The sequence below is a fragment of the Ailuropoda melanoleuca genome, chromosome 2 (assembly GCF_002007445.2).
Source record: "Ailuropoda melanoleuca isolate Jingjing chromosome 2, ASM200744v2, whole genome shotgun sequence".
Classification (NCBI taxonomy): Eukaryota; Metazoa; Chordata; class Mammalia; order Carnivora; family Ursidae; genus Ailuropoda; species Ailuropoda melanoleuca.
Genome location: NC_048219.1, coordinates 85,202,997 through 85,229,673, shown reverse-complemented (window position 1 = coordinate 85,229,673; position 26,677 = coordinate 85,202,997). Strand labels below are relative to the sequence as shown.

The window sequence follows — 26,677 nt, the reverse complement described above, 5'->3', positions numbered from 1 at the left end:
GTTTAGCTCTTTGGTACTTTATTGAAAAAGCCTACATCTATCCAGTAGGATTATATAATATGATTGAAATAAAGATCGCTCTCATTTGCTGGCGAAGGACTAGTATGGTCTATTTTAATTTGTTTCCAGTCTCCAAATCTCTTGTGCCAAAACTTTCTTTTTGCTACTTCTCTTGGAGGGGCACTACACAGAAAGACATTAGGTCAGAAGATCCTGTAGCATCATAAGTCATGAACACAAATATTTTAGGCTTTTGTTTGCTCCTCTGTTCTTTCATGTCTCTGGCCTTGGGTCTGTGAACTAAAGTAAAAAAGTTTCCCAAGACCAATAGTAATAGTAAATGAGTTAAGCTATACCAGGATCATACCTGCCCGGTATCCCTTTTTGGTCTTGTGAAACTTCCATCTTTTTCAAGGCACACATTGCCACTCCGATCAGTGTGATGAGGGTCATCTCCAGACCCGTGGTCATGTAGGCCTCCTGTCCCATAGTGCAACTGTGACTGCTGTATTAGCTAGGCAGTTGCCCCCAGACATGGCACTTCCTTACTGTGTCCCTCAATTTTCAGCACAAGCACCCCATCCTTGCTGCCAAGTTAAGGCCCCTCCTTGGCCTCAAACTGACCATCAACACATCAGTGCAGGAACCAATTTGAACTTTGTACTGAATAAAAAGTTTGGGTCTAACACAAGGATCCCAGTCAGTTACCCTTTTCCTTTTATCGACCCATTAATGACGTCTAAATCAGTGTCCTAAGCCTCTTTTCAAAGACCACGATTCTGTAAAGTATCTACCACTCTTCTAAGCGTTCCTGTACTTACTTGACTCTCATCAGATTGGTTTCTGGGTCTCATGTAGTACACTTGATTTACTTTCCTTCCTTCATCTGGTTGGTCTGTCTTGCCCTGTTTGATAGCTCTAGAGTATGATTTTTGTTGAGGAATATCTTATATGGATAGCTCTTCTGTTGAGAGTACAAATTCCCATAGTTATTTCATAGAGATATGTATACGACTCCAAAGTCCATGTTTTTAACTATATTATTTCCCTGTTATCTACAGAGGAGTATTATTTTGGTGGGAGAATATTTTATACATATAGCTCTTCTGTGCAGAGTGTAAATTCCCAAAGTTGGTTCATAGAGGTACATAGGATATGCAAAAAAATTAATCCACTAGCTATTTCAGTCATTGTTGATTCACGTTTTTAACATTTTTTCTTTCAAAGGAGGATTTTAAGCAAGAGCATATAACAGGCAGTGAGGCAAAAAAGAGCATGTCACATTTGAGGAAGAGGGGGGGATTGGAGGGCCTGAAGCACAAGGAGTAGAATGATCGAAGATGCAGGGGATGAGCCTCTGGATAGGATGGGGTCAAGGCAGGAAGGCATCACACACCATGCTATAAGTTTGTCTTCCCTCTGTGGCAACCTCAGTAGTCTGGTCACTAGCTCTTTTTCTTTACAACCTGGAGAACTGGACCAGGTCCTGATGGATCTCAGCAACTGACCGGCAACCTAAAAGAACAGTTAACAAGCTTATTTCTTTAAAACACCAGTAACCCACCCCATCATGGATAATGGGATGATCCAGTGGGAACAAGCCTTATTTGATCTTTGTGCTCACCCTGAAAAAACATTATGCATGCCAGACGAAAAATGTGATTCTGATTGCCTGGAGAATTATTTTGTGAGTCTGTGCCCGAGTCCTCTTAACACAGCCATGTTCAAAATGGCATAGTAAAAATGTAGAAACACTATTTTAGCATTTGAAAAATCAATTCATACATGCCATAGATTCACTTGGCCTTTATCCAAGTGCTGATAAAGCTCGGGGGTATAGGAAGTATGTGTCAGGGAAAAATATGTGTCAGGAATAAGAGATGGGATGAGCATTTCATGCAGTGGTTGCCTTCTAAGGGAAAGTGCTGCAAAATGTAACACTTCTTTAGTGGAGGATTTTAATTAAAATGCAAAATTAGAACTCTAGCTGAGATTAGAAGCAGGGATTGAAGAGAGCAATGTCGGATAAGAAGCATGACGAGGAAGGGGAAAGAGAGGGTAGTCTGTTGGTGCAGATTGGAGAGTTGTGACCTTGAGTAGACAGGAAATCCCTGGTGATAAGGCAGAAAGACTCGAAGGCCAGGATGTGTAATGATAAACTTGAAGTTTTTTCCACATGTATGATGTGCGCTCCTTCACCTCCCAAAATACAGCTTTAACAAAATGTATTACTCGTGAAAATAGAACTAACGAGAGGGTTCCTTTCCCCTCTAAAAACCATGCCTGGGTTGATTGTAGTGGACAGAAATGGCAGGCATGGGATGTGTAAGTAACCCACAAGCTGAAGTCATTCATCAGAAGCAGGAATTTGGTGCCAGAGGCAGCTCTCCTTGGAATGGACAGTGGTCTTAAGAGCTTTGGGTTTCCCCAGCGCAGAGAATAGTGGGTTTTCCTAGCAGGCACATCTATTCAAGGAGCACAGAGAATGCCAAAATATGATCTTTGGTTATATATCATAATGAAAATAATATTTAAATGATGTAAAAATGTCTCAGTAGTTGCGTCCAGGTTATGTTATGACTCCATTTTGAGACTGTTTGACACATAAGCCTTGGTAATGTTTCTGTACTTACTTGACTCTCATCAGATTGGTTTCTGGGTCTCATGTAGTACCAAGGGCACTGCCCTGTCTTTGGCAGAGGCTCAGTAGAAGTTTGAGAGAGAATGCGTATTTGTAATTTTTTCATTACTGTAAATTAGGAGGCTTTACCCTGAAATGTTTTGGCTACTTCAAAGTGAAGTGGATAGTCACACATTCTTTCAGTTTCTGCTGGTCTTGGAAGGTCCTTGTCTCTCCATCCATCAGAGGGGGAGACGAACCATGAGAGACCATGGATTCCAGGAAAGAAACTGAGGGTCTCAGAAGGGAGGGAGGTGGGGGGATTGGGATAGGCCGGTGATGGGTATTAAGGAGGGCACATATTGCATGGTGCACTGGGTGTTGTATGCAAACAATGAATCATGGAACACGACATCAAAAACTAAAGATGTACTGTATGGTGACTAACGTAATGTAACATAATAAAGTGAAGTGAGTATTTCCGAACAACAAACCTCAAAACGTTCATACACTTTTTAATTCAGCCTCCTCCTTTTATGAAGGATGAGATTTTAGTGAGGCCCCTGCAGCCTTGTGTTGGTATGATTTATATGTGGACATTTTTCAAGACAGATCATGATTTTAACCTTTCTATAAGTATAATTTCAGCAATTGGTCTCATGTAAGAAAAACACGACTTTTTAAGCTTATTTTGCTTTCAGCAATAGTGCAAATAGAGGCCTCCTTCCAGGGCTGTGATGTTACAGGGTCATAAGGGAAATATATCACATATCTCTGGGGGAATTAGGAGAGAGAAATTGTATCAACTGATTCCTCCTGGGTGCTGATTTTTTTCTGTTATTCCTGGGTGTGTGGAAGGGCTAAAGGGTAACAGAATCTCGGCGTTTTCACACTATGATTTTGCATTTTAGTGAGTTCCACCAAAAGCCCAGTCCCCCAGCCCAAGATCCCTTCTTCCCAAGGGCTAGCGGGGGTGGGGGGCATTCTTATGCAGAGGATGCCAATGGATGCCCTTCTGCCTGAGTTTCCTATTCTTTCTCATCTCTGTCCCATGTTTGGTTGTGATTACTCGTTTTTCTACATATGCATTGAAAACAGTACATTCTCACTGTACAATAGCTAGAAGGAGGGGAATATAAACTGTCAGCCCTACACAGGCTCACAATTCTGTTTTTTCTCTGCCCCTTTTAAAAAAGGACACTCTCTACTCTGTTTCAGAAGGAGATTTTCCAACCACCATTTCTACCCCAGCGATTGTTAAGTGTAAACTTTGAGTTGAATAAAAAAACTTTGTTATTGTGAATTCCCCCACCAGGCTTCTGTTAAAAGAAGGTTAGACATCATTTCTCAAAGATGGGAGAAAATATTTGGGGGAGCAGGAGAAGTCATCTCAACCTCCTGGAATCTGTAGAAGCTTATGGTCTACCCATCCTTCGCCCCCCTCCCTCCCAGGGGCAAAACACACCAATATGATGTCTGTTCATGCTCATGCCCTCCCCTCCCTCAAGGGAGGGCCTTGGTGACACCAAGTCATTTCCTGACTTATCTTCATAGGCTCTGAAGTGTGTGGCTCTGCTCCTAAACTGACAGTCCTTGTCCTCCATGCCTTGATCTATCCCCCCTCCCCCGCCTCTTTTTTCTTTAATTAATCCACTCAGTGGGAAGAAGGCTGGTGCTGGCCGTAGTGCTGTTCTGTTTTCTAACTTGTATTACTCAAGCCCAAAAGGTTGAGTCTACTAATATAACTCGGACACTGAGTACAAGGCACTTGTTTAAATATCACCAAAACCAGACTTGAGAAGAACCTGGACATCTCGCTTGTGCTCAGTACATGACCGATGCTCTGTAACATTTATGGAAATAAGTTAATGGCATAAAAATGGTCTTGATTTCACATCAGAGAGCTTGATTCATTATTTCCTTACTTCTGGAGAAGGTGTCTATTATTACCAAATTTTAGAATTGAGGAATGAATGGAGGTCTCATTGGGGTTCATCTTGTCTGTCCTTTCACACTGTGATCAGTTACATCTACGGCAGATGAAGATGATCAGAGATGGAGCCACTGGCCTTTGGCACTGGGGTAGGGTAATTCTTTTCTATGAGACTGCTCCAGGCATTTTAGGACATTTAGTGTCCCTAGTCTTTGAGCATTAACTACTGGAAGTATCCACCCTGCTGTCTTTGTGCGGACTGGAAAAAAATAAACTCAAAACTCTAAACTTCAAATCTTCCCAAAGAGGGCAGTCATCGACGGTCTTAGTTGAGAAGTACTATTTTACTGGGATCCCAGGCTTTGCTAAAAACATACACAGTTTTACGAGCACTACTTTACCATAACTTCATTTTTGACCCAAATCCACCCGCATGTAACTTCCAGATGTTCACATTCTCTGGCTGTGGTTACCCAGGACGGCACTTTTCCTGCTTCCCCCTTCTCTCTTCCTGTTGTATCTGTCTCCCCACTTCCTCCGTGCCTCCTCCTTGACATAATTTCTCAAATCCTAGCAGACCATGAATATGAAAAGATGACCCAGAGAACCACACCCCAACAAGCCTGCTGTGTGGTCTGGACAGGCCAGGGCATAAGGGGACCCTCTTTCCTATAATCTGAAATTGCATTTTCTTTCATAGCAAAGGTATCACATTTTGAGTTTGTGTTCAGTCTTTATCTGGGACGCCTCTTCCCTCCTTTCTCTTCTAGGCAGCCACTGGGCTGGGGAAGAGTAGCTAGAAGGAGGGGCTACCACTCCCGTTCTGTAGCCCTCACACCTTCAGCTTGAAATCAGGAAAAGAATTGTGAAAACTTACCTGTGAGGGTCATGGAAGTGTGGAATTCATTTTTTATAAGGTTCAAAACTTCCTCAACGCCATGTTCACCCTGCTCCAAGATGGGGGGTGGGAAAAGACAAAGAAGCGTGAAGAACGTTCTGCCCAGGTGCTGAGTATCTGTTCTAGGTGTGTTCCCAGCTGTGGTGGGGAGGATGGGGATGTCTACGAAATTGGAACCATGCTTGGAATACAGGGAAGCAAAGAGGGAAAGATGGGGGTGAGGGGGCCTGAGAATGTGTAACGCACTGCCGAGGAAGCAGGAGATGAGGGCAAGGGGGAGCTGTCTCTCAGGGATCTGTGACACCTGGAACAGCAGCTCAGCTTGGATGGCAAACCACCGTAAAGTGTGGGAACAAATGAGAAACCCAGTATCTTCCCGCTGGTTTTCATTCTGCCACTCTCACCTTATAGGCAAGACCCCACAGGATTGGTCTCCCCAGAAACACACATTTAGCCCCGAGGGCCAGAGCCTTGAGCACATCGTTGCCAGTTCGGATCCCACCATCAAGGTACACTTCCATTTTCCCTTTCACAGCAGCCACCACTTCTGTCAAGGCATCAATCTGAGAAAGAGACATGCAGGCTTCAGGGATTTCCATTTTCACTCTCAGGGATCATGGGGCAGAGGTGCCCCCTCAATGTGGGTTAGGAACAGGAAGTCCAAGTGTGGGTGACATCTACCAGTTTTTTGCCCTCCCATGTTTGAGCCATGCTTTCTCTCCCCTACCAGAGCAGTGAAACTACATTCCTGAGCCCCAGGGACTTTCTTTTTATTTTTTGTAAAAGATTTGATTTATTTATTTGAGAGAGAGCGAGCATGAGCAGGAGGAGGGTTAGAGGGAGAAGGAGAAGCAGGCTCCCCACTGAGCAGGACCCTGGGATCTATGACCTGAGCAGAAGGCAGATGCTTAACCAGCTGAGCCACCCAGGTGCCCCCGAGCCCCAGGGACTTTCTGCAGGCTCTCCCTCTTGCCCTTTTCTGCCCTGACAAAGTGCAGCTTCTCTCTGACTCACTTGTTCGACTATCTACAGCTTGGAAGAAACTCTTGGTTCCTCTTCACATCCTAAAGTGTTTTTATGGTGTTCACCCATTTATGGTGTTCACGTTAATGTTCTTTTTAAAGTACATTTTGACTTTTGATTTTCTCCTACCTTCTCTGTTTCTAGGGTGGCACAGCTAGGAATGTTCTCCATTGTTAAGGCACTGAGACTTTTTGGCAAAGCAAGTGTGTCTGGACTACAGCCTGTCTTGTGTAACTGGGTTGCACATTGTTCCTTACATACCACATTTGAACAACATGTTCCTGACTCCTGTCTGGGTTATCTGAGACAAGGGTTGGGAATGCAAGCAGCAGTGCTGTTGAGGTAGAGTTGAAGACTCTGAAGGGCAAAACAAAAGCAGCTTATCATTTGGCCTAGTTTCTCCCCAGACTTTGTTTCTCACCTTGCCTCCCTAGTTCCAGGGTCTGTAGCTACAAGGCCTTGCCAACCCAGAGTGCCCCAGACTGAGCTGTAGTCCTGAGCACCTCCAAGTCTAGGAGGAGGGGTGACAGCAGAGTCTGGGAGCAGAGTCCTTGAGGACAGAGTTCTGGAACTGCCTCAGGGCTCCTGTTCTATGCCTTTTGGACAGACCACTGGGGAGGAGGCGAAACTGGGCCCTGGGGGACTTCTGCTGCAGAAGGAATCAATGGGAATTATATCTCAATGAGATCCTTTGGGTGCCTGAGCAGAATATGAAATCAGGGAGGAAAGAACTTTGTACTCTAATTTACAAGCAGAGGAGAACTGAATACATTTTAGACTTATATGTGATAACTTGGCGAGAATGCATGTCCAGATAAGGGGTATTTTTATAGCTCCAGCATGGTATTATTTGGAATATTTCTATGATGTTGGGAAAAAGAAATTAACATATCTGTGCAAACTCTTCCAGTGAGCCTTATTGGACAATGGAGCTGATGGAATTTGAGAAACTGACCAGGGAGTGACTTTTAGCCTAGGGAACAGTATTGCTTTAGATTACTTGCTTATAGGTCACAATAGGACATCATTAGAGCCTTCTGGGGACAACAGCTAGCTGACCCTTCGCCCAGGTCACAGAAAGAAATATAGGAACTATATGAAACCTTCTAGAGATGGGAACTTCAAAGAGTCACACTCACAGGGAGGAGTCTGGGGTGAGAGAAGTGAGGCATTGGACTCAGACACAAAATTTAAGGAATGTCAAAACACTCAGATAAATAACATTTGATTGCAATATTTAAAAATCAAATGGCAAACTTTGACCTGTGAGCTGGGGGTGCTTGTTTTTATAAATAAAGTTTTATTGGATCTGGGTCCAGGATGACAGTGAGATGAGTAGAGGCAGGTTATGCAAGCGCAGGGACAGATCCTATCTTTATTTAAAATGTTGATATTTTGTTCACCATGGAATTTTTTGCATTAATTTTAATTTTTTAAATAGTGCATTAAACTATTATTTATCTTACCAAGTTTTTCTGGCACCTTCCCAAATTCTGAGCCAGAGGTACCTCACTGGCTTCACACCAATCTCAGCACTGTCCCCGGATGACCTAGGGTTTGGTTGTTAAGTCAAGTGGTTTGGGAGAATGACAAGTTGACCAGTACGATGGGGAAGGAGAAATTCTCTCTCTGGCTCCTGCCTTTGCCAACAGTTGTTCTCTATTGAGGAAGTGCAGTGGGGAGCAATTACTCAGCTTCTTTGTCCATGTATTACTCAGTCCTCCCCCCAAGGGAGTAAGACTAGTTAAACTGATTCATGAGAGAGGGTCTGTTGTATAATGTTTTGTTAGAGTTATTTCAAAAGTCAATACTCTATTTGCTGATTGCTGGTGGTGGGCTCTTTTTTGCTTTCTGTTCCTACCCATAGGCACAACTGGGACTGCTCAGGACCTGCTATACTTTTTTGCATCCTGTTCTGCCAGTTTCTGGGTGTGTGGGAGGTGGCCTGTGGGTATCCTTGCAGAAGTTGGGTGAGAGAGCTAGAATGTGCTCTGCCTATCTACTTTCTCCTGGGGTCACAGGTCAAAATTTGGGATGGGAAGTAGGATGCCCAACTGTTTCCTTCAATCAGCTCTCATGGAGATCTACAGTAAACTGTACCCCTTATTCTCCAATTGGGCTTGTTATTCGTGTCTGTTCTCTCTCAGGGAGAGCCTGGTGGGGAGGAGGGGGCGAATCATTGGCACCTAAACCTCCAAGCTTCACAAGCTGACTGATATATACAAACCGGCTGATACAGCTTCTCCATTTCCTGGAATTTGTCTTAAAGAACTAATTGAGACTGTGCTAAAGATTTAAGGATGGTCATTGATGCATTGCTTAAAATAGTGAAGGCTTGGAAGTCATCAGATGTTCAACAATAGGCAGTGGATTATATAAATTGTCCATTCATGCGATACACCATTAAAAATGAGAGAAGTGTATACATTGAAATGAAATGATGTTCTTAATATACTGATAAATTGAAAAGAGAAAAATTACAAAATAGTATGTAACTTTTTAAATCTAAAATGTTATCTTTGCATTAAGCAGTTGATAAAAAACAATTCCGAATGATGAAATTAGGGGTGATTTTTATCTTCTTTTTGCATATGTAGATTTTATAATTTATCTACAGTGAACATGTTTTACTTACATAATAGAAAGGCAGAAAAAACTTAAGAGAGAAAAAAACTCACTTCCTTTTCTTTCTTTTTTCAAAAGATTTATTGATTTCTATGTTTAGAGAGAGAGAGCACAAGCGGGAGAGGCAGAGGGAAAGAGAGAGAGACTCCCAAGCAGACTCTGTGGGGAGAGTGGAGCTTGCCATGGGGCTCGATCCCACGACCCCACGACCCCAAGACCATGACCCGAGCAGAAACCAAGAATCGGAAGCCCAACCCAATTAGAAGCATCACCCAGGCACCCCCACCCCACACTTCCTTTTCTTAGAATGAATCAAGTAGTGATAGAACAATCTCTTGTTAAAGATTCCCAGTTAAAGATTCTTTCCTTGCCTGCCTCCTCTTCATCTGTAACGGACATAAATGCAAAAGTTAGGGGGAAAATCACAGACTGTCACAGATTTTTAGGAAAGGATTCATATAGCATTTTTTAGTTTTACTGTGAAAGATGGTTATTTATTCATTTAAGTGAGGAGCTGTTCCTTCCCAGGATGTATCATATGAGAAAATATGTTGTTACACTCCATGCACTCAGGCAATCTTCAAACTGAACACTTCCTCCAGAAGGCAGGAGACAGTGCATTTGTTACGTCTCTCCTAACTGTGTGAACTTGGACAAGTTACTTAACATCTCTAAGCCCTAGGACCCCCATCTATAAAAGAGTGATGATGATACACATCTTCCAGGATGGTTGTGAGATTTAGAGATGATATATGTGAAGTTTGTAAAAATAACCTGGCACACACTAGGCTGTTAATAATTAGAAGTTCTTGCAATTAACAGGTATATACCAGCATATGTGGTAAGGGAGAGGGGAGTGTGGGCCAAAGTGCACAGAGTACCGTGCTGTAGGCACACACACGCGCACACACACACACACACACACACACACCCCTTATGAAGTGACCCTACTTACAGAAGCGGGAACGTCATCAAGTTGCCTCCCACCGTGGTTGGAAACAATGATGCCATGGACATTGTGTTTCACGGCTAACTCTGCATCCTCTTTTGTCAAGATCCCTTTAAGGATGATGGGCAATCGAGTTATGCTCTGAAGCCAGGAGAGATCATTCCAGCAGAAGGATGAGTCAATGGGGCACATCTGGAAATAAGGCATTGAATTTCTCTGTGGGCAAGAAAAAAGAACCTTAGACTTGAGCTCCTTTAGGATTGTTTGATCCATTCCAAACTGAGACACATTCAGATAGCCACCTTTCATAAGCCTTAAAAGAGGGGTAACAAAATAAACAACACTTTCAGGTCCTTTTCCTAACAGAATTTGTGAAAAAGAATTACTATCTCAACTGCTTATTCATTAACTATTAATTGTGTCCCTGCTTTATAATTATTCCAGGATCTGGGGACACAAAGACAAATAAGACACAGTCCCTACTTTATTTTTTTGTTGTTAAGTTCAATTAGCCAACATAGAGTATATCATCAGTTTTTGATGTGATGTTCAATGATTTATTAGTTGCATATAATATCCAGTGACACAGTCCCTACTTTAAAATAACTCAGAGTTTAGTAAGTGAAGGGGATAAACAAAAGCAGTTATAGGCCGATGTAACGTTATGCTTGAGATATGCCCAAGGTTATAAGAACTAAGAAATACTTCAATAATCCTGAATCAGATACTACCTTATATCTAGCCTTGGCTCACCATGTGAATCAAATATCCATAAATCCCAATGTGTCTCTGGAATCTGAGATAAGGATTCCCGAAAACTTCAAGGCTAATTTGCGGTTAATGCGTGAACTGTTGAGTCACTTGACTGAGTATCACAGCCGCCCATTGGCTGAAAAGACTGGTACCATTATCTCTAATGTAATCAAGGGGCTCCAATGTTACCATGACTTTCTCTTTCTGGGGCACTCCATCCCATCTGACTGTAGGATTTTAATGCAGAAGTAGCCTTTGCAGTCACTTATTTCAGAGATTCCAAACAAGTGTGCTGCAGCTCCAGGGAGGAGTTCTAGGTGTAGAGAGAGACTGACCCTCAGTTCTCAAGGTAGCTGAGTGAAGAGTCCGGGCTGGCTACACTCTGTGGGCCAGTCACCTTGTCTGTGAGCATCCTCTTCCAGAGGTCAGTTTACCTAAATGTGCTATCCAAAATTATCATTTTCTAAATGCTCCATAGCGTAGACATTGTTGGAAGAACTTGGTTAATTTATTCTCCTATGCTATGAAAAATTCCTTTCCAGACCTTTGCTATTTCTTAACACCCAGTCCTGGCCAGGACATTTCTGGTGACAGGTTGGGTAGCTCCAGGAGTGAGGACATTTTGTGTTATATTCTGTTCATCTGGTAGCTCTGGATAGCAGGAACCAGATCTGCTTTTTGAACCATGGCATCTGTGGTGTCTGGCAAGAGCAGACACTCGGTGACTTTTTGTGGAAAGAGAGAAGGAAGGAAGGAAGAGAGGAAATTTGCTTCCTGTCATGCCTGCCCATTGGATCTGGTATCCTTCCTACCTCTTTAGGCGAGCGAAGGTCTTTCAGCAACAAGTTCATCTGTAAGTCCAGTTTGTTTCGAAAGTCACATCGCCGGTTGCCAATTTTGGGTGTATCCACAGTGATGACCAGAGCTTTGAAACCCAGGGATTCAGCCTTCTGGACCACCTGTTTGTTGAGCTGTCGGTCTGACTGCACATAGAGTTGGAACCACTTGAGGCCCCTGGGGGCAGTAGCAACAATGTCTTCGAGGGTACAGCTGGCATAGGTGCTGGTGATGTAGCAGATCCCGGCTGCTTGGGCAGCTGCAGAGCAGACAGCACAACTCAGGTTGGAGGGAGGGCAGGGTTCTGGACCGGGGTGAGAAACCCTCAGAGTCTGTGCACCTCTGACCTGTTTGCCCTGGGAGTGAAGATAAAGCTTGACTTCACATGCCTCCCATTAGGGCAGGAGGCACAGGGGGCATTCAGTCAGCCCAGGAGGCCCCCCACTGTATAGCCTGTCTTCCAGTCCCTGTCAAGTTTCCTAGCTAGAGGGGTCATTTATTTATTTATTTATTTAAAGATTTTACTTATTTATTTGACAGAGAGAGGCAGCCAGTGAGAGAGGGAACACAAGCAGGGGGAGTGGGAGAGGAAGAAGCAGGCTCCCAGTGGAGCATGGAGCCTGATGTGGGGCTTGATCCCAGAACGTCAGGATCACGCCCTGGGCTGAAGGCAGACGCTTAACGTCTGAGCCACCCAGGTGCCCCTATTTATTTATTTTTAAATTTTATTTATTTGTCAGAGAGAGAGAGCACAAGTGGGGGAGTGGCAGGCAGAGCAGGCAGAGGGGGAAGCAGGCTCCCCGCTGAGAAGGGATCCCAATGCGGGACTTGATTCCTGGACCCTGGGATCATGACCTGAGCTGAAGGCAGCTGCTTAACTGACTGAGCCACCCGGGTGTCCCTACAGGGGTCATTTAGTCCCCAGAACAGTTTTGGACATGTTGCAGCTTTCAGATGGGAGAATGGGCAGCTCGTGAACTCAATAAAGCAGAAGGGAGCTAAAGAGGACACAGGGTGGGGAAATGTAATGCCAGTGGAGAAGGTTGAGTTCTGTACTGGAGAAAGCCTGATATCCTATTTAGAAGAATGCTAGTTCGATCCCTTCTTAGCTGTGTGCCTTAAGTCTCATTTTCTTCATCTGTAAAATGGGAGGAAATAGTAATACCTTTCTTTATAGGGTTGCTGAGAGATTAAAAAAGATACTAGATATGGAAGCATTTTTATGTTATTTATTTATTATTTTTTTAAGTAGGTCTGGGCGTGGAGCTCACAATCCTGAGATCAAGACCAAAGTGGAGATTGAGTTGACGCCTAACCAACTGAGCCACACAGGCACCCCTGGAAGCATTTTTAAAATTACTAAGTGATGTCCTGTACAAAGTCTTAGTGATAAGGAGGTTGGCAGGGATGGTGGTGATGGTGCTGTTGACACTGCTGCATATTTTTCATTTCCTATGGTAATTGTTGTTTTCGGTAGGATTCTCCAGTAGATTAATGTCAGTACCATTCCACAATCCGTAGGCAGAGAATCTGGCCTAATCAGGATTTCATATTTTCAATTCCTAACATCAACAGGAGGTACCCCGTTCTTCTGCCCCACTACGAAAATACCATCACACGTCCAACCATGAAGATTGAGTAGAGCAGTCATAGTCCTACAGGGTATTCTATTCATATTTTAGCCTAGCCAGACTTGGCTTCTAACCAGACAGATGCCACTTGAAGCTCTAGAGTCCTTGGATTCATTGCTTCCTATATTACGGAGTCAAAGGAAAAGATCCCAGGGAAGTCCTGGGCAACCTGCAAATAAAATATTTCCTAGATGTGACCTAGAGTAAAGATTATAAAGAGAGTCACAGGACTATTTTCAGCCCCTCCCCTCCCGTCTTCCTTCTCTTCTCATTATTTTTTGGTGCAGAGGGATGAAGGAAGAGAATAAGGGGCTACCAGGAAGGAGACATATGCAATAAGAAACTTTTTGTCATATAAGATGACAAAGTCAGTCAAGAAAGGAAACACAACATTTGGGCAGGAGCACCTGCCAGGGGCTTTGTTAGGACTTCATGTCATGACTCCTTATCCTAAATTCAGAGACTCACCATTCAGCCCCAGCCCTGGCCCAGGAGGGGTCAGGTCAAAGAGATCCCTATCCTTGAAGCCATGCTGAGAACTCCTTTCCCCATAGACTGTGAGTGGCTTGCTTGATTTCCACATCTGTTCATCTGTAGCTGCCCTGTCTAACCATTTGTTATGATGGAAATGGATGTTTTCTCAATCTTAAATGAAATGTTATGCAAACATCCCTCCTTAATTCTGACCAGATTGCTGTCCCTAAACTCCTTCTGGGAGAAATCCTGCTATTGATACTGAAGGATACCTGCATACTTCAGGGCCCCTGGGAAGGGAGCCTCGAGGTGCGGCTGGTTCATACCTCTGGCTGTGCTCATTTCTCCATCTGGCCAGACAAGGCAGTGGAAACCCGTGGGCGCAATGCAAATGGGGACCGTGATCTCTTCCCCTTGGATTGTGGTCCGGGTGTCCACCTCTCGCACATCTCTCAGATACCGGGGACGGAGGCGGATTCTGTGCTCAGCAACAAAGATTCTTCTATTAGTGGGGTTACTCTCCAGCATGCAGCTGCTGCCTGGGGCTGGGGTCTCCAGATTCGGATGCAGGTCTACACCAGACTGGGTCCCAAGAAATTTCTGGTGTGGTCAGTTGGCTGATTAGGCCACACAGACCAACATTTCCTTCAGAAACCTTTCCTGACACCCTGGCCCACATTAACCCCACTTTCTCCAAACCTCCAGGGCACGTGTGGCCCACACTGCCTCCAGCCTTGCTCTGGCACAGGTCTATGTCTTTGAGTTTTGCCTTCCCAAGCAGACTCTCAATACTTGGATGCTTTGATTGATTTACCATAACAAGGATTAGAAAAGAAAAGAATGAGCAGGAAGGAGTTCATGGGTTAGAAACAAGTCTCTATAAAGTAACAAAAGGTCACTGAAAGAGGACAAATCCCAGAGAATGATCATGGTGGGAGCTTGTTTTGTTTTGTTTTGTTTTGTTTCTGTTTTTCTCTAGAGGCTAATTCTTTTGAAGATTTGACTTAACTACTGCTTTAGAAGAAGGTAGGGAAATTCACAAGTAGTAAATATATAAAATACACTTTTATGTCCAATAGAGACATAGTCTCAGGGTCCAAAAATGCTTGTTTTTCACAAAATATTGTTATTCCTATACACAAACATAGAAAGGTTTTGCTAGATATACTGTTTGTACAAACTTGGGTAAGATACAAACTTCATCTGTGAAATGGGAGTAATAATCCAAACTTCATAGTTGCCTCATGAAGGCAAAATGAGCTAAAGCAAGTAAGGGGCCTAGTATAGTGCTAAACAAGTATGAAAATACAGAACATGGTGTTCACTTTGTATGCCATTTTTCAGAGTTTTTCTGACCTCTCTATTATAGGGGGCAGCAAACTTTTCTGTAAAAGGCCAGATAGTAAATATTTTAGGCTCCATGGACCACGCAGTCTGTCACAGCTACTCAGATCTGCTGTTGTAATGCAAAAGCAACCATAGATAACATGTAATGACTGACTGTGGCTGGTTCTAATAAAACTTTATTTATAAACACTGAAATTTCGAATTTCATATAATCTTCACCTGTAACAAGTTATCATTCTTCTTTTGATTCTTTTTTTCAACATTTAAAAACAGAAAACAAAAATTCTCAGTTTGTGGACCATCCATAAACAGGTGGTGGGCCTGACGTGGCCTGTGAGCTGTTTACCACCCTGCGCTCTACTCACTGCTGTTCCAGTCCAGCTATTCTTTGAAATCAACCTCCTTTCACCCTTAAGACTCTTTGGGTCTCTGTATTTCTTGTGTCCCCTCTCCCAACAGACATTATCTCCTTCAAGCCAGAAGTTTAAGAACTCAGGAGATTTAGGCCTACGCCACTGGCTTCTCCTCCCCACTCAGGTAACTGGCGGCCCTGGACTCTTGTCCTATCTTGTCAGGTGGCACTGTTGCTGGGATGCAGAGGGAGAGTGACTCATGCTGGTTCTGCAGAGGCACTAAGATAAGTTCTTTCTCCATTCATCCTCTCCCTGGCCCACCTGCCCCCCACCCCCCCAAAAAACCCCAAAACAATAACAACAGAATCCACTAATATATCTTGAGTACTCTGTGTTCCTTGGAGGCAGAGAGCATGGCTGCTACCTTCCAAGAACCCCTCACCCAGTGCACCTTAGCTTAACAATAGAAAGGATACAGAAGACCAGACTTTTTAAATGCTGCGATGTTATCATCCCGGGTGAAGCATTCATCAGCTCCTCCTTCAATAAAATCCCAAGTTGACTTAGACAGATGCTCCTGGGCATAAGCCTGGAAGTCTGTCAAACACACCAAGGGCATTTCTGGACCTTCCAAGGAAAAACCAAAACCAAACAAACAAGACACTGAGAATATGTCAGATATAGAGGAAAGGATAATTGTGGGCGCTATGGCCTGAAGCTATTTGGATTTAACATTAACTCGCCTGTATTCCTTATCCCAATGGTGGTACTGCCAAAGATGCTGATCCCCAAGCTTCCATTCTCCCACCCCACACCCAAATGCTGATTATCTCGCCTTCTAAATATCCCTCCTGTTTGTCCCCTCATCTTTACAATTCACGGCCTCAGATCCAGTTGAGGCTCTGCCACCTTTTGTAAGATTATTACAAAAATGTCTTCTCTTTGTCTCTTAGCCTCCAGGTTCACTCTCAATCTCATCTCCCTCCAGCTCCCTGGATCTTTCTGAAATGCAGGTCTGATCAAATGCCCGTGTGATGGCATTCACAGCTTTCCTGGACCAGCTCCTTACTGTCTTACCAGCTTCATTTCCGGGTGGCTTTTCCTTGTCATCTGAGTCACTATGAGCATTTTCTGAACATGCCCAAGGGCTGTTTCCTACCTCTGCACTGGAAGGAGGAGGAGGAGAGTAGATCATCAGGCTGGAAAATTGGGGCTGAACTGATACAATTATCCAGGAGTTCCTGGGAATCTCTGGATGAATGAATTGCTTGGTGCTCTGGTTGATATCAGGGAGAAGCTTACCATTTTTGACTCCTTGGCAGGGTAATTGAACATGTTCATTTTGAGACCAAGAAAACAGCATATGTGACCTCCATTCATTCCCACCCCCAATGTGAAGTAACCTAGAGCTTGGTACTTCTGATACCCCCTCTGCCCCACCTAAAACAGAAAGAGTGTGGTTTGAGGGCAGATCCGTCTAGTAGGGGCAAGGACAGTGGGAACTCTAGCTGCAGAGATGCTGAAGGCTGTGGTTGCAGTCAAGGACAGCATGTGGATCTCCCGCAGGAGAGGATTCCAGCAGGAAAAGCAGAGAAATCTGTAGTCCATAGTCCTGGGCATCTCCCTGGCAGCTGGCAGTGGGCTGAAAATTAGCCAGAGGCTGTGAGTAGAAATGGAATGACTTTTAAGTCATTGACTGAGGGACAGGGATAAGCCTCAGGAACTAGGGCTTCAAATGTGAATGGGGCAGCTCCTCTAATGGACATGGGGGCCAAGGAGACCAGATGAAATGTGGAGTGTTGGGGATCCTGGTGGGGGTAAGGATGGGGCAGAACTGGTGGAGGGGATCCAGGGCCATGCCAGAATCTAGTCAAGTCCAAGAGAAGTAGTCCCAAACACCTACCCAAGGGGCTAAGCAGAATAAAGTTATGGCAGGCAGAAAACAGAGCCCTTGGGATGTGCAGTGAGGAATTTGGAGCACAGCCACAGAGCTTTTCATAGGCAACGCACTTTGTCAGTGGGTGGGCAGGGAGTTATTGAGGTGTTGAGTTGAGTTTGACAAGGTGCAGCCACCATGTCTAATTTATCTCATTCCTGCCCCACACTTCAAAGTCTCAGTGACTTTGGCTGAATGAATTTATTGTTATATTTATCCATCAACATTGCAATCACTGATTTAAACCTCTGTGTACATAAGAGTTAACATACCAGGCTCGAGAATGGTACCCCTCGAAAGGCTTGCTTACAAAGTTGGACCTTGGTTGGAGTCTGGGAACTTGGACTTCAAGAGGGTTCCCACTACTCCTTGATAAGAATGGCATGGCTCACTGGACTAAGTTGTACAAACAATGTGGTTTATGCTGAACATCTGCTTTCCCTCTGAGCGTCTAGAATTTTGGCATGGGTTTGGCAGACAGTGTCAATATGACTGGCCCCCAACAAAAAGATTCAGGCAATGAGTCTCTAAAATGAGCCTCCGTGGTGGACAATGTTTCACACATGTTGTCACAACTCACGGCTGGAGGAATTAAGTACATCCTGCCTAATTCCACTGGGAGAGGACTCTTGGAAGCTTATACTTGCTTCCCTCTAGATTTTGCCTCATGAGCCTTTTTCCTTTGCTAATTTTGCTTCTCATTCTTTCTCTGTAATTAATCATAGCCTCAACTACACATTGTGTCCTATGAGTCTTCCTAGTGAATCCCTGAATTAGGACCCCCAACATGCTTTTATCCCCAGGTGTTAGGATGGTATGTGACAGTGAATTGCTGTTCATGAATGTTCATTATTTGAATGTAACATTCCCCTGTCATTTCTGCTTTGTTGGGTGAGAATTCTCCACCAGGTTTCTACTCCCAATGTCTCAACAAATCTCCATATCCTATACATCACACACTCACAGGAATGCTCTTCTGCAGATTTCTATCATAAAGCTTGAGTCTAGTCTGAGAGAAATGGCTCAGATTCACCCAGAATTACTTGCCTGGAATAGTGGGAATGATAGCATAAGAAACTGTTTGGAAATAAAGAAATAGCCCAGCATCTTTGTATATACCAAACATTTTATTATCACGTTTCTATTTACTATTTTTTTTCTGTCTACTGTTTCTTTTCTACTTCCTTGTGAAGTAGACAGAGAAGGGATTAGTGTCTTTATTTTGCATTTGGAGAGAATGAGGCCTAGGATATGGAATAACTTGTGAAAGATCAGGCAGTAAATTACGACAGGAGAAGGCTCAGAATCATGTCTTTGGCAGGCCCTAAAGACAGACGTTTTCCTTTTTCGATTTCATGGTGCAGAGCAAAATAGTTGGTTCACATAAATTACTTGTTTCATTTAATTTAAAAGAATTTCGCTGGGCGAAAATGTAATTATGATGCATTTTTGTCTTTTCATAGTTTAGTAAAGTACTGAGCCCGTTATTTTTTTCAGAGGTCCAATATGAGGTCTCTAGTTGAACAGAAGGACAACTTCATTGTTCTAAGCCTTCCCCACATTTTGAAGGGAGACTTATGACTAAATGTTTTTATGTATCTTGGTTTGATCCATACCAGACTTAAAGCCACCAGGAATTCAAGGGAGGAGCCAAGTTATCGAGTGTTTTTCTTGTATTCCCATTTTATTTGATCTCCACTGCAGTATTTTTTCTTCTTTTCTCCTCTATCCCAACTACCCAAAAGGAAGAGAAAGTAGAGAAAAGGCTAGAGAGGGTCAAAGTCTCTTGCAAGAACTTTAGCTCATCATAGGTCATTTAATTTCTTCAGGCTTTTTGTCTCTTGGTAAAAAATGGTGAGGTACAACAAGCATACAGGAGATAAGAAAGCTCAAACATAAGAGCAAGGACATTCAGTGGTACCCATTGCTCATGATTGGAAGATGAAGCAGTTTTCCCTGACCGGGAAAGAAAGAATGACATAGACTATGATCAGTAGGCATTTCAAGGCAGACCTTTTCTTCAAGATTGCCATTTGATCTAACATAATTAAGCTAGATAAACAAGTTGTCAGCCTTTGAAGATTGTAGATGACTCATAATTCACGTCGGTGTCACTTTAGGAATCTGGTTTATCAGAGCTTCTACTTGTGTGAGAAGCCCCTAGGTGTTCTGTAAAAAATGTCAGGGTGGAAATCACAGGGCAGGTCATTGAGATACAAGGGAGAGCAAAGGCTGCCTCTGAGGACCCAGCTCCAGGTGCAAGTGCTGGATGATGAAAGGTGGTGTCCTTGAAGACCCTCTGGCCTGGTCCCCTGGGAACTTATGCCAAGTTTCTCAACAGACTGGGAGAGATAACATCAAGGCTATACTTTGGGGACCTTGTCTGAAGGATTACACTGTTCAAGGTTGGCTGAAAGTGCTTTAATCACTGTATATGGGGTGATAGCCTCAAGGAGAGTGGCTGCAAAGCCTACAGCCATTACCATAGCAACGGTAGCATTGGGAGGGGAGACATGGCAGCAGGAGGAGGCCCTGGTAGTGGAATGTGTGGTGGCAGAGGGAGGGGGAGCTCAGGGCTGGGGCCACAGTCAGTGTGAGGACCAGAAAAGACATGAATCAACAATGCCTGTTACTGAGGTTCATGAGCCCCTAGAGAGTCTTCCAAATGGGGAGGAAAGGTCAGGGTAAAGGAGTTGTATTTCTAGCAACATCTGGTCAGATATCACAGTGTCCGTAACATTGGGGTAGCCTAAGGAACCAAGGATTACATTTGTGTGGGAGTGAGGGAACAAGGGCCCCAGTGTGGGTCTGGCAGCCACCAGCCTAGTCAAATGCTGCGAAAATTGACTTAGGTTTCTATCAGCCCAGGATCAGTTCTGGTCTTTCTCTTGAGCCCTCACACGATATGAATCCAGGACTCAGAACCCTGTCTAGGCCATGATGGCCATTTTTTAAAAATTTTATTCTGTTTTGTGTAATAATCATCTCTCCTCTTCAGCCCACCACCCCTCCTCTACTCCCGTTCACTGGTCTTCCTTTTCAGTGATTAAACTTCTCTTGACCTGTCGTTATGTTCTACCATGGGGAGTAGGATGCTCTGGTTCTTCAGAACCTCTTCTGCAGGAATGACTCATGTCTTTGTTTTACCCCAGAAGCTTTGTTTATCACAAGTTGAAAGAGTTTCTGGGGTTCTGAGGGGAAGCACATTTATATTAGGGATATGCTTGCCCTGGAGCTATTATGACCCGATTAGGTCATTAGCTACCCATTGCCCCACCTCCCCAGGCCACAAGACCACAGATCCTGTCTGGTGAGGATTAGAAGACAGTAAGAGCTTCAAGGCACATCAGAGAGAGGGAGAGATGTGTGCAAGCTTACACCATAGCAGAATTTAAAATGAACCTAGGTCTTCTGTCTCCACATTCAGTGCTCTTGCTGACATACTAGGTGACTCTTGCAATTTCCCCTGGATAGCCTGGCAAGGGTACCTGGATTCACTGCTCCTTATTTGAGAACTAGATTCTCAGCATAAACCTAAGGCTTCCAGGGGCTCCTGGCTGGCTCAGTCGGCAGAGCGGGAGACTCTTGATCTTGGGGTTGTGAGTTCCAGCCCCATGTTGGGAGTAGAGATTACTTACAAATAAAATCTTAAAAAAAAAATTCTAAGGCGTCCAGAGATTTATCTATACTGGATTTAATTATCTCCTCTACTCCTTCTGACCCTACTTGGTTAGCCGATATCAGCCAGAAGGGCTGAGGTTGGAGGTAGAGCACAAACTGTACTAGTGAACCAGTCGGTGGACTAGTGATGGCAGCAGACAGACAGGCAGCCTGCTTCAGGAAGGTTACTGACACCTAGTAGTTATATCAGCATAGGCAAGTTACTCCCTCTCCCTGGGCTTCAGCCTCTCATTTTAAAACTATAGGTTTTTATGCATTTCCTTTTAATCTCTACCAGGTTTGAAGCCACCAGAAATTAAAGGTTGGGCTGAGGTCCTTGGGGTCTTCACATTCGGTGCTTCCCTGGCCAGTAAATGCAAAGACCTCATTTAGATGAGGCCATGTTAACATTCTAGTCCGCCATGTACTTCGTGGCAGTAAAGTTCAGAACAGGGCACCAGCACATCATTTGGGCTTATTTCCTGACACAAGTAGCTGGGTGCTCACAGCCTTCCTTCCGTCTTGCCCCCCAACCTTGAGGCCTCTCTTTCTACAAACTGCTCTGGCTCTATAGCGCCATCTTAAGGCTTCAGTGGGGAACTGTTTGACGGGTCACAGCATGGCTTCCCTTCTATAAGAGGGTGTGGGCCCTCACCCAACCTGTGTTCCCTGCTCCCAGACATGGGGAATCCATCTTACTACATGTGTATGCTTCTTCCTCCTTCCTCAGTATCCAAACCATTGGCTGATTCCCGCCCCCGCCCCGGGGAGTCTTTCTCACCTCTGCTTCCCTTTCCCAGACCTTTTTCACTTCTTTCCCTTTTCCATTTGCAAACCAAAAATAACTCCGTTGTGGTGGATAAGATTAGGATTAAGAACAGAAGTGGTACAAAAAAAAGTTGAGATTCTTTACTTAAGGGGCCTCTAAAGTCTCTCTTCTTCCAATGAAGCCCACTTTTTCCTCATCACCATCATTTATGAAAAATAAAAGAAACTATCTATTGCATAATTTTCTTAGTTTTCAGTTTCGGCCTATGACTAGCAACGCAACAGCATTGCTTTATGCTCGTTTGCATTGCAAATAATGCCAATTTTCTGCTACTTTGCGCATCAAGTGGGTATTTCCAGTGACCTGGGAACCCAACCACTATTTTAATAGCATTCTTTCTATGGGAAAATATGTGTTGAGTTCCAAACAAATAACTTCCAAGTACAGTTTTGGAGCACAGCCATGTTGTAAATTGTGCACTTTCTGCGGGGGCGTTGGAGACTGTTTGGGACATAGTGGGAGACATTGATCCGAGTGCTCATGTGGTGTTTTGAAAGGTGGGGGGTTTTCTAATTCTATTGAGCAGTGGAATGATTTGACTACACAAAGACCCTTGGAGACAGCATGATGGCTCCTTGATAATAAAATGACAATAGAACTGCAACCATTTATCAAGTGCTTTACGTGCCGTGCACCATGTAGATTGTTTTATGTGAATTACTATTTCAGCCCTTATAATAATTCCCAAACACAAATGTCGTTATTCCCATTTCACAGGTGAGACACCTGAAGTTCAGAGAGATTAGTTATTAATTTGCTCCACATCACACATATGGTCCTATGTTTTGACTTCCATGGTCTGGCTCTTAAGCATCATGAAAAAAAGCTAATGTGTACTACCAAATGTGGTTTCTAGAATGAGAGAATTGGCATTTAAATGGCACGGCCATATGTAGCTTTGCTTGACAAGTTCCCTCAACAAGCTGCAACTCAATCAGAAAGTGAGAAAATTTAATTATTTGGCTGGTCATGAACAAGAACTAGTCAAGCAGTTAATCGAGCTTAGCAATCTGAAAGCACTGTTACATATATTATTCCATTGGATTCCCACAATAACCCAGGGAGAGAGTGATCAGAGAGTAGATGTGCAACAATCTCATTTTATAGATGAAAAAGTTAAAACCCAGAGAAGCCAGGTGAATTTCTAGGCGCACACGATGAGAATAACAAAGCCTGACCAGGAATCCTTCTGACTTGCTGTGGTTATAGTTGAGCTGGTGTGCAGTGTTTGTGGTGCATTAGGGGACATTCGGGTCTCTGTCTTACAGGGTTGAGAGAGCTGCATAAAGCGAGCTTGGCCAATTCCCTCAAAACCTAGGCTGTTGGGTGGAGCTTACTGCTCCTGCCTCTTCATTTGCTCAACAGATGGTGTGTGCGAAACAGACATCACAAACTACACAAATGTTTAGAACAAGCTCTGAACTCTATTCTTTTCACCACTGACTTTAGGTCTTGTAGGTGCATTTTTGTCTGATAGTGGTAGTCCCCAGGAGGAGGCAGCAGGAGAGAGATGAGGAAAGGCAGAGCCGTTGGAAATGGAGAAAACCAGCTATGGAATGGAGCCCTGACTCTCTTTGCCTTCCTCCTAGCACCTCTCACTATGGCAATGCCTCCAGGTCATATTTCTGAAGGCCATTGCATTCAGCTGCTAATGATGTTCCCTAAGGCATTCATAGCTGAGCCAGTTCATGGAGTCAAGAACATAGACTCTCCTAAGCTTTGTAACTTGGCCCACTTGGGTTCAAACGTCAGCTCTGCTATTTGCTCACCATGGTTTTGTGAAAAAGTGATTTGTGAAAGAAGAATATGATGGCTTATCCCATAGGGCCCTTGTGCAGACTAAACACTGTACCATGTAAAGTTCCTAGACCAATGCCTTGTGTAGAGTGGTCTTCAATACATGGTAGCTTCAGGCACATTATTCCCCGAGTTGACGACATGTGCATTCGCATCTGAGGCTCGGGAGGCTGCAAGTTGCTTCAATTCTGTGCTAGCGTAACGTAGACCCTGTGTCAGGCTTACTCATTCGTTTATCCAACACAATTCACCGAGTACACACAGTCAGCCAGGAAGGCAGAGACCTTTACTACTCAGCATATGCTCAGACATCTCCCAGTTGCTAAGAGATAGGGAGGGCTCTGTGACTTCTTCTGGCCAGTGGGCTAGTAACATGTGTTAAATCCAGGGCCAGGAATTTAAGAACTGATGTGTGGCCCCTCATCTTCCTCTTCTTTTGGCTACAACAATGCAGAGGCCATGTTCCTCAGAGGGCGTAGCTACAAGAGAAACGCAGCACTGGTGCCTGAATCACCATTTGGATAGGAGGTAGCCCTGGAGATCAGCTGATTTTGTATGAGCAAGAAATAAATATTTATGTATTAACTCACTAAGACTTCAGGGTTTATTCTCTACTACAGCACCGCCAAACCTAACTAATATATATATATATATGCATTGTGCTGAACAATAAAGATTTTAAAAAAACTTTTAGGATGTCAATCTCTGCTTTCAAGAAGCTTACAGTCAAAGAAGACAGACTTCAATTTCTCATCCTCTGTTCATTCCTCTGGCATGGGGTGTGACAGGAGTCCCCTCCTGGGGGCTGTTATCTGGGGATTTAGGAATATTCCCATTGCTTATCAAGTAACATCCATAAGTGATGTTCTACTCCATCTAGTTTAGACAAGCTCCAATCCTCAGCTTACCCAGAAAATGAGGAAGTGACTGGCTTCCAGAGATATTGTACAAATGAAACGATACTATAAAATGCAGACTAGCCTAGTGGTTAAGAGTAAAGTTTTGGGACTTTTGCTTCCTGTTTGGAGGTAGGAGAACGCAGAAAGCCATTTCTCCTTTGATTCTATTTCAAGACTCTCTATTTTGTTCCACTGATTTGCTTGTCAATCTATACCAATACCACACTGACTTGATCACTGTTCTTGGACAGTTTCCTCCAGATTGATCTGCAGAATGGGTTGGGCCCAGTCACAATCCCGGAAGGCTCTGCATTGGAGGGAATTGGTACCTAGTTCCGTGCAAGCTTATTTCTCAAAGAAACTACCCCAGTCCAACTGTTTAAGAAAAGTTAACCTCTTTGCCTTTTGGAAGTGATAGCCATGTCACTGGTTTCTTCTGCCAGTGGTCAGGAAGCAATGGTCAAGTTACAGTGCAATCCCCGAGGGCTGGGTCTCTTTCCTCTTAAGGACACTCATAAATATTCCACTGAGTGGTTTCTAAGACTTAACTTTGCTAGGCATAACCTTCTCTGCAGTGTCTTTGAAGCAAAGCCTTCCTTTGCCAGTCCCTTCAGTGTCACTTGACCTGTCTCTGTACAGCCCCTTTTGGCCACATCGTTCCCCTTGAAAACTCACTATCAGCACCTATAATGCCCACGCAGTCTCCAGCCTCTCTTCTAGTCCTCCTGCCACTTGACCTGCTTCCCCCCTTCCAAGCACAGAGAAGATACCCAGGAACAAACCTGATGCTAGCGTCTTCCAGTCCCTGGGAAGAGCGGTGTCCAGGGCTGTTGAAAACCTGGCTCACTGCAGGACGTGGTAGAAAACATATGTCATTACCCACAACTCCATGAGTTTAGAAGAGGTGCAAGGTACTAAGTTAATTTTCCAGCTTGGGAGTAAATGAGCAACCAGGCTGGCACAAGGTTCATCTTGAAATGGACTTTGTGGGTTTCACAAGTCACCTAAAATTTGAGTGAATTCATTACAAAATAAAACTTCAAAATAAAATGGTTGCTTCTTTGCTCCTGAGCCATATAGGTTCCCAATTCGTCAAAGATGGTTTCAGAAAGGGAGCCGGTGATTTCAGGAAAAGAATTACAAAAGCGTCTGTGTGGTAAAGGAAAGGCTTGTCTGGGAAGGTTCACTGAAGGTCAGTAACTAAAAAATAATCTGTTCAGGTCCTTCCCTCTGGGCCTGCCCCAGCTCTTGTCACATCTCCTTAGCAGTGTAACAACAGTGAACATTTATTAAGTGCTTACAATGTGCCTCACATATTGCCTGCATTATTTCACTCGATCCTCACCGCAGCCATATGGGCAGATATTTTCCCCATTTTTTCAGAAAAGAAAATGAAGTTGCTTAACTTGCCCTCTCCTCCCTACAGAGCAGAGTTGGGATTTGACTCTAGCTTGCAGCCACCATTTGGTGGCATGTGCAGATTGTAGACAATTCTGTGGACCATGGCAGTGGGATTTCTCTGTCTTTAGGATCTGTGATTGGAGCAAAAAAATCACTTGCTGCTGATTTGTTACACCTTCTCCGCTGACTTTATACTGTTATTTGCTTGGAGAGTAATTGCTATCTATTGTACTACCACTAGATGGCAGTATGACCTCAGAAATGCTTTTCAAAGGGCCCATACTCTGGATCTGGACATTCCATAGTAATTTTCACTCCTCCACAGTCAGCCTCTAGGCCTTGCCCACAGTCAGCTCCCCCAACACTTGGTCTGCTCACTGTTCCCTGATCCAGACTTTCCATTGCCATTTTCCAATCTTGGATCGTGTCCCTCCTTTCCAGGGGATATTAGTGTAGTGGTTAGGAACACAGACCCCGGAGCATAATGCCCGTGTTCTAATCTGTGGCCACTTAATTTCACTGTATTTCAGTTTCCAATAACATCTCCCACACTTTTTTTTTAATTTTTTTTATTTTATTATGTTAGTCACCATACAGTACATCTCCGGTTTCCGATGTAAAGTTCGATGATTCATTAGTTGCGTAACACCCACTGCACCATGCAATACGTGCCCTCCTTACTACCCATCACCGGTCTATCCCATTCCCCCCA

At 44.0% G+C, this 26,677-nt stretch overlaps 1 protein-coding gene across 2 annotated transcripts; it reads right to left on the bottom strand.

Moving 5' to 3' along the window:
- Positions 1-25,467, bottom strand: HAO2 (hydroxyacid oxidase 2). Of its 2 annotated transcripts, none has more exons than XM_034654183.1 (8): positions 25,347-25,467; positions 15,932-16,064; positions 14,070-14,221; positions 11,614-11,897; positions 10,055-10,264; positions 5,856-6,014; positions 5,431-5,500; positions 1-1,515 (listed from the first exon to the last, which is right to left on the bottom strand). In XM_034654183.1, the coding sequence occupies exons 2-8, from the start codon at positions 16,060-16,062 to the stop codon at positions 1,460-1,462; spliced, it is 1,062 nt and encodes a 353-aa protein (XP_034510074.1). In that variant the 5' UTR covers positions 16,063-16,064; positions 25,347-25,467; the 3' UTR covers positions 1-1,459. The 2 variants fall into 2 exon arrangements, with proteins under 2 accessions (XP_034510074.1, XP_011234562.1); XM_011236260.3 differs by having other exon boundaries at positions 15,932-16,070; positions 25,347-25,466.
- Between the last annotated feature and the right edge of the window lie 1,210 nt (positions 25,468-26,677).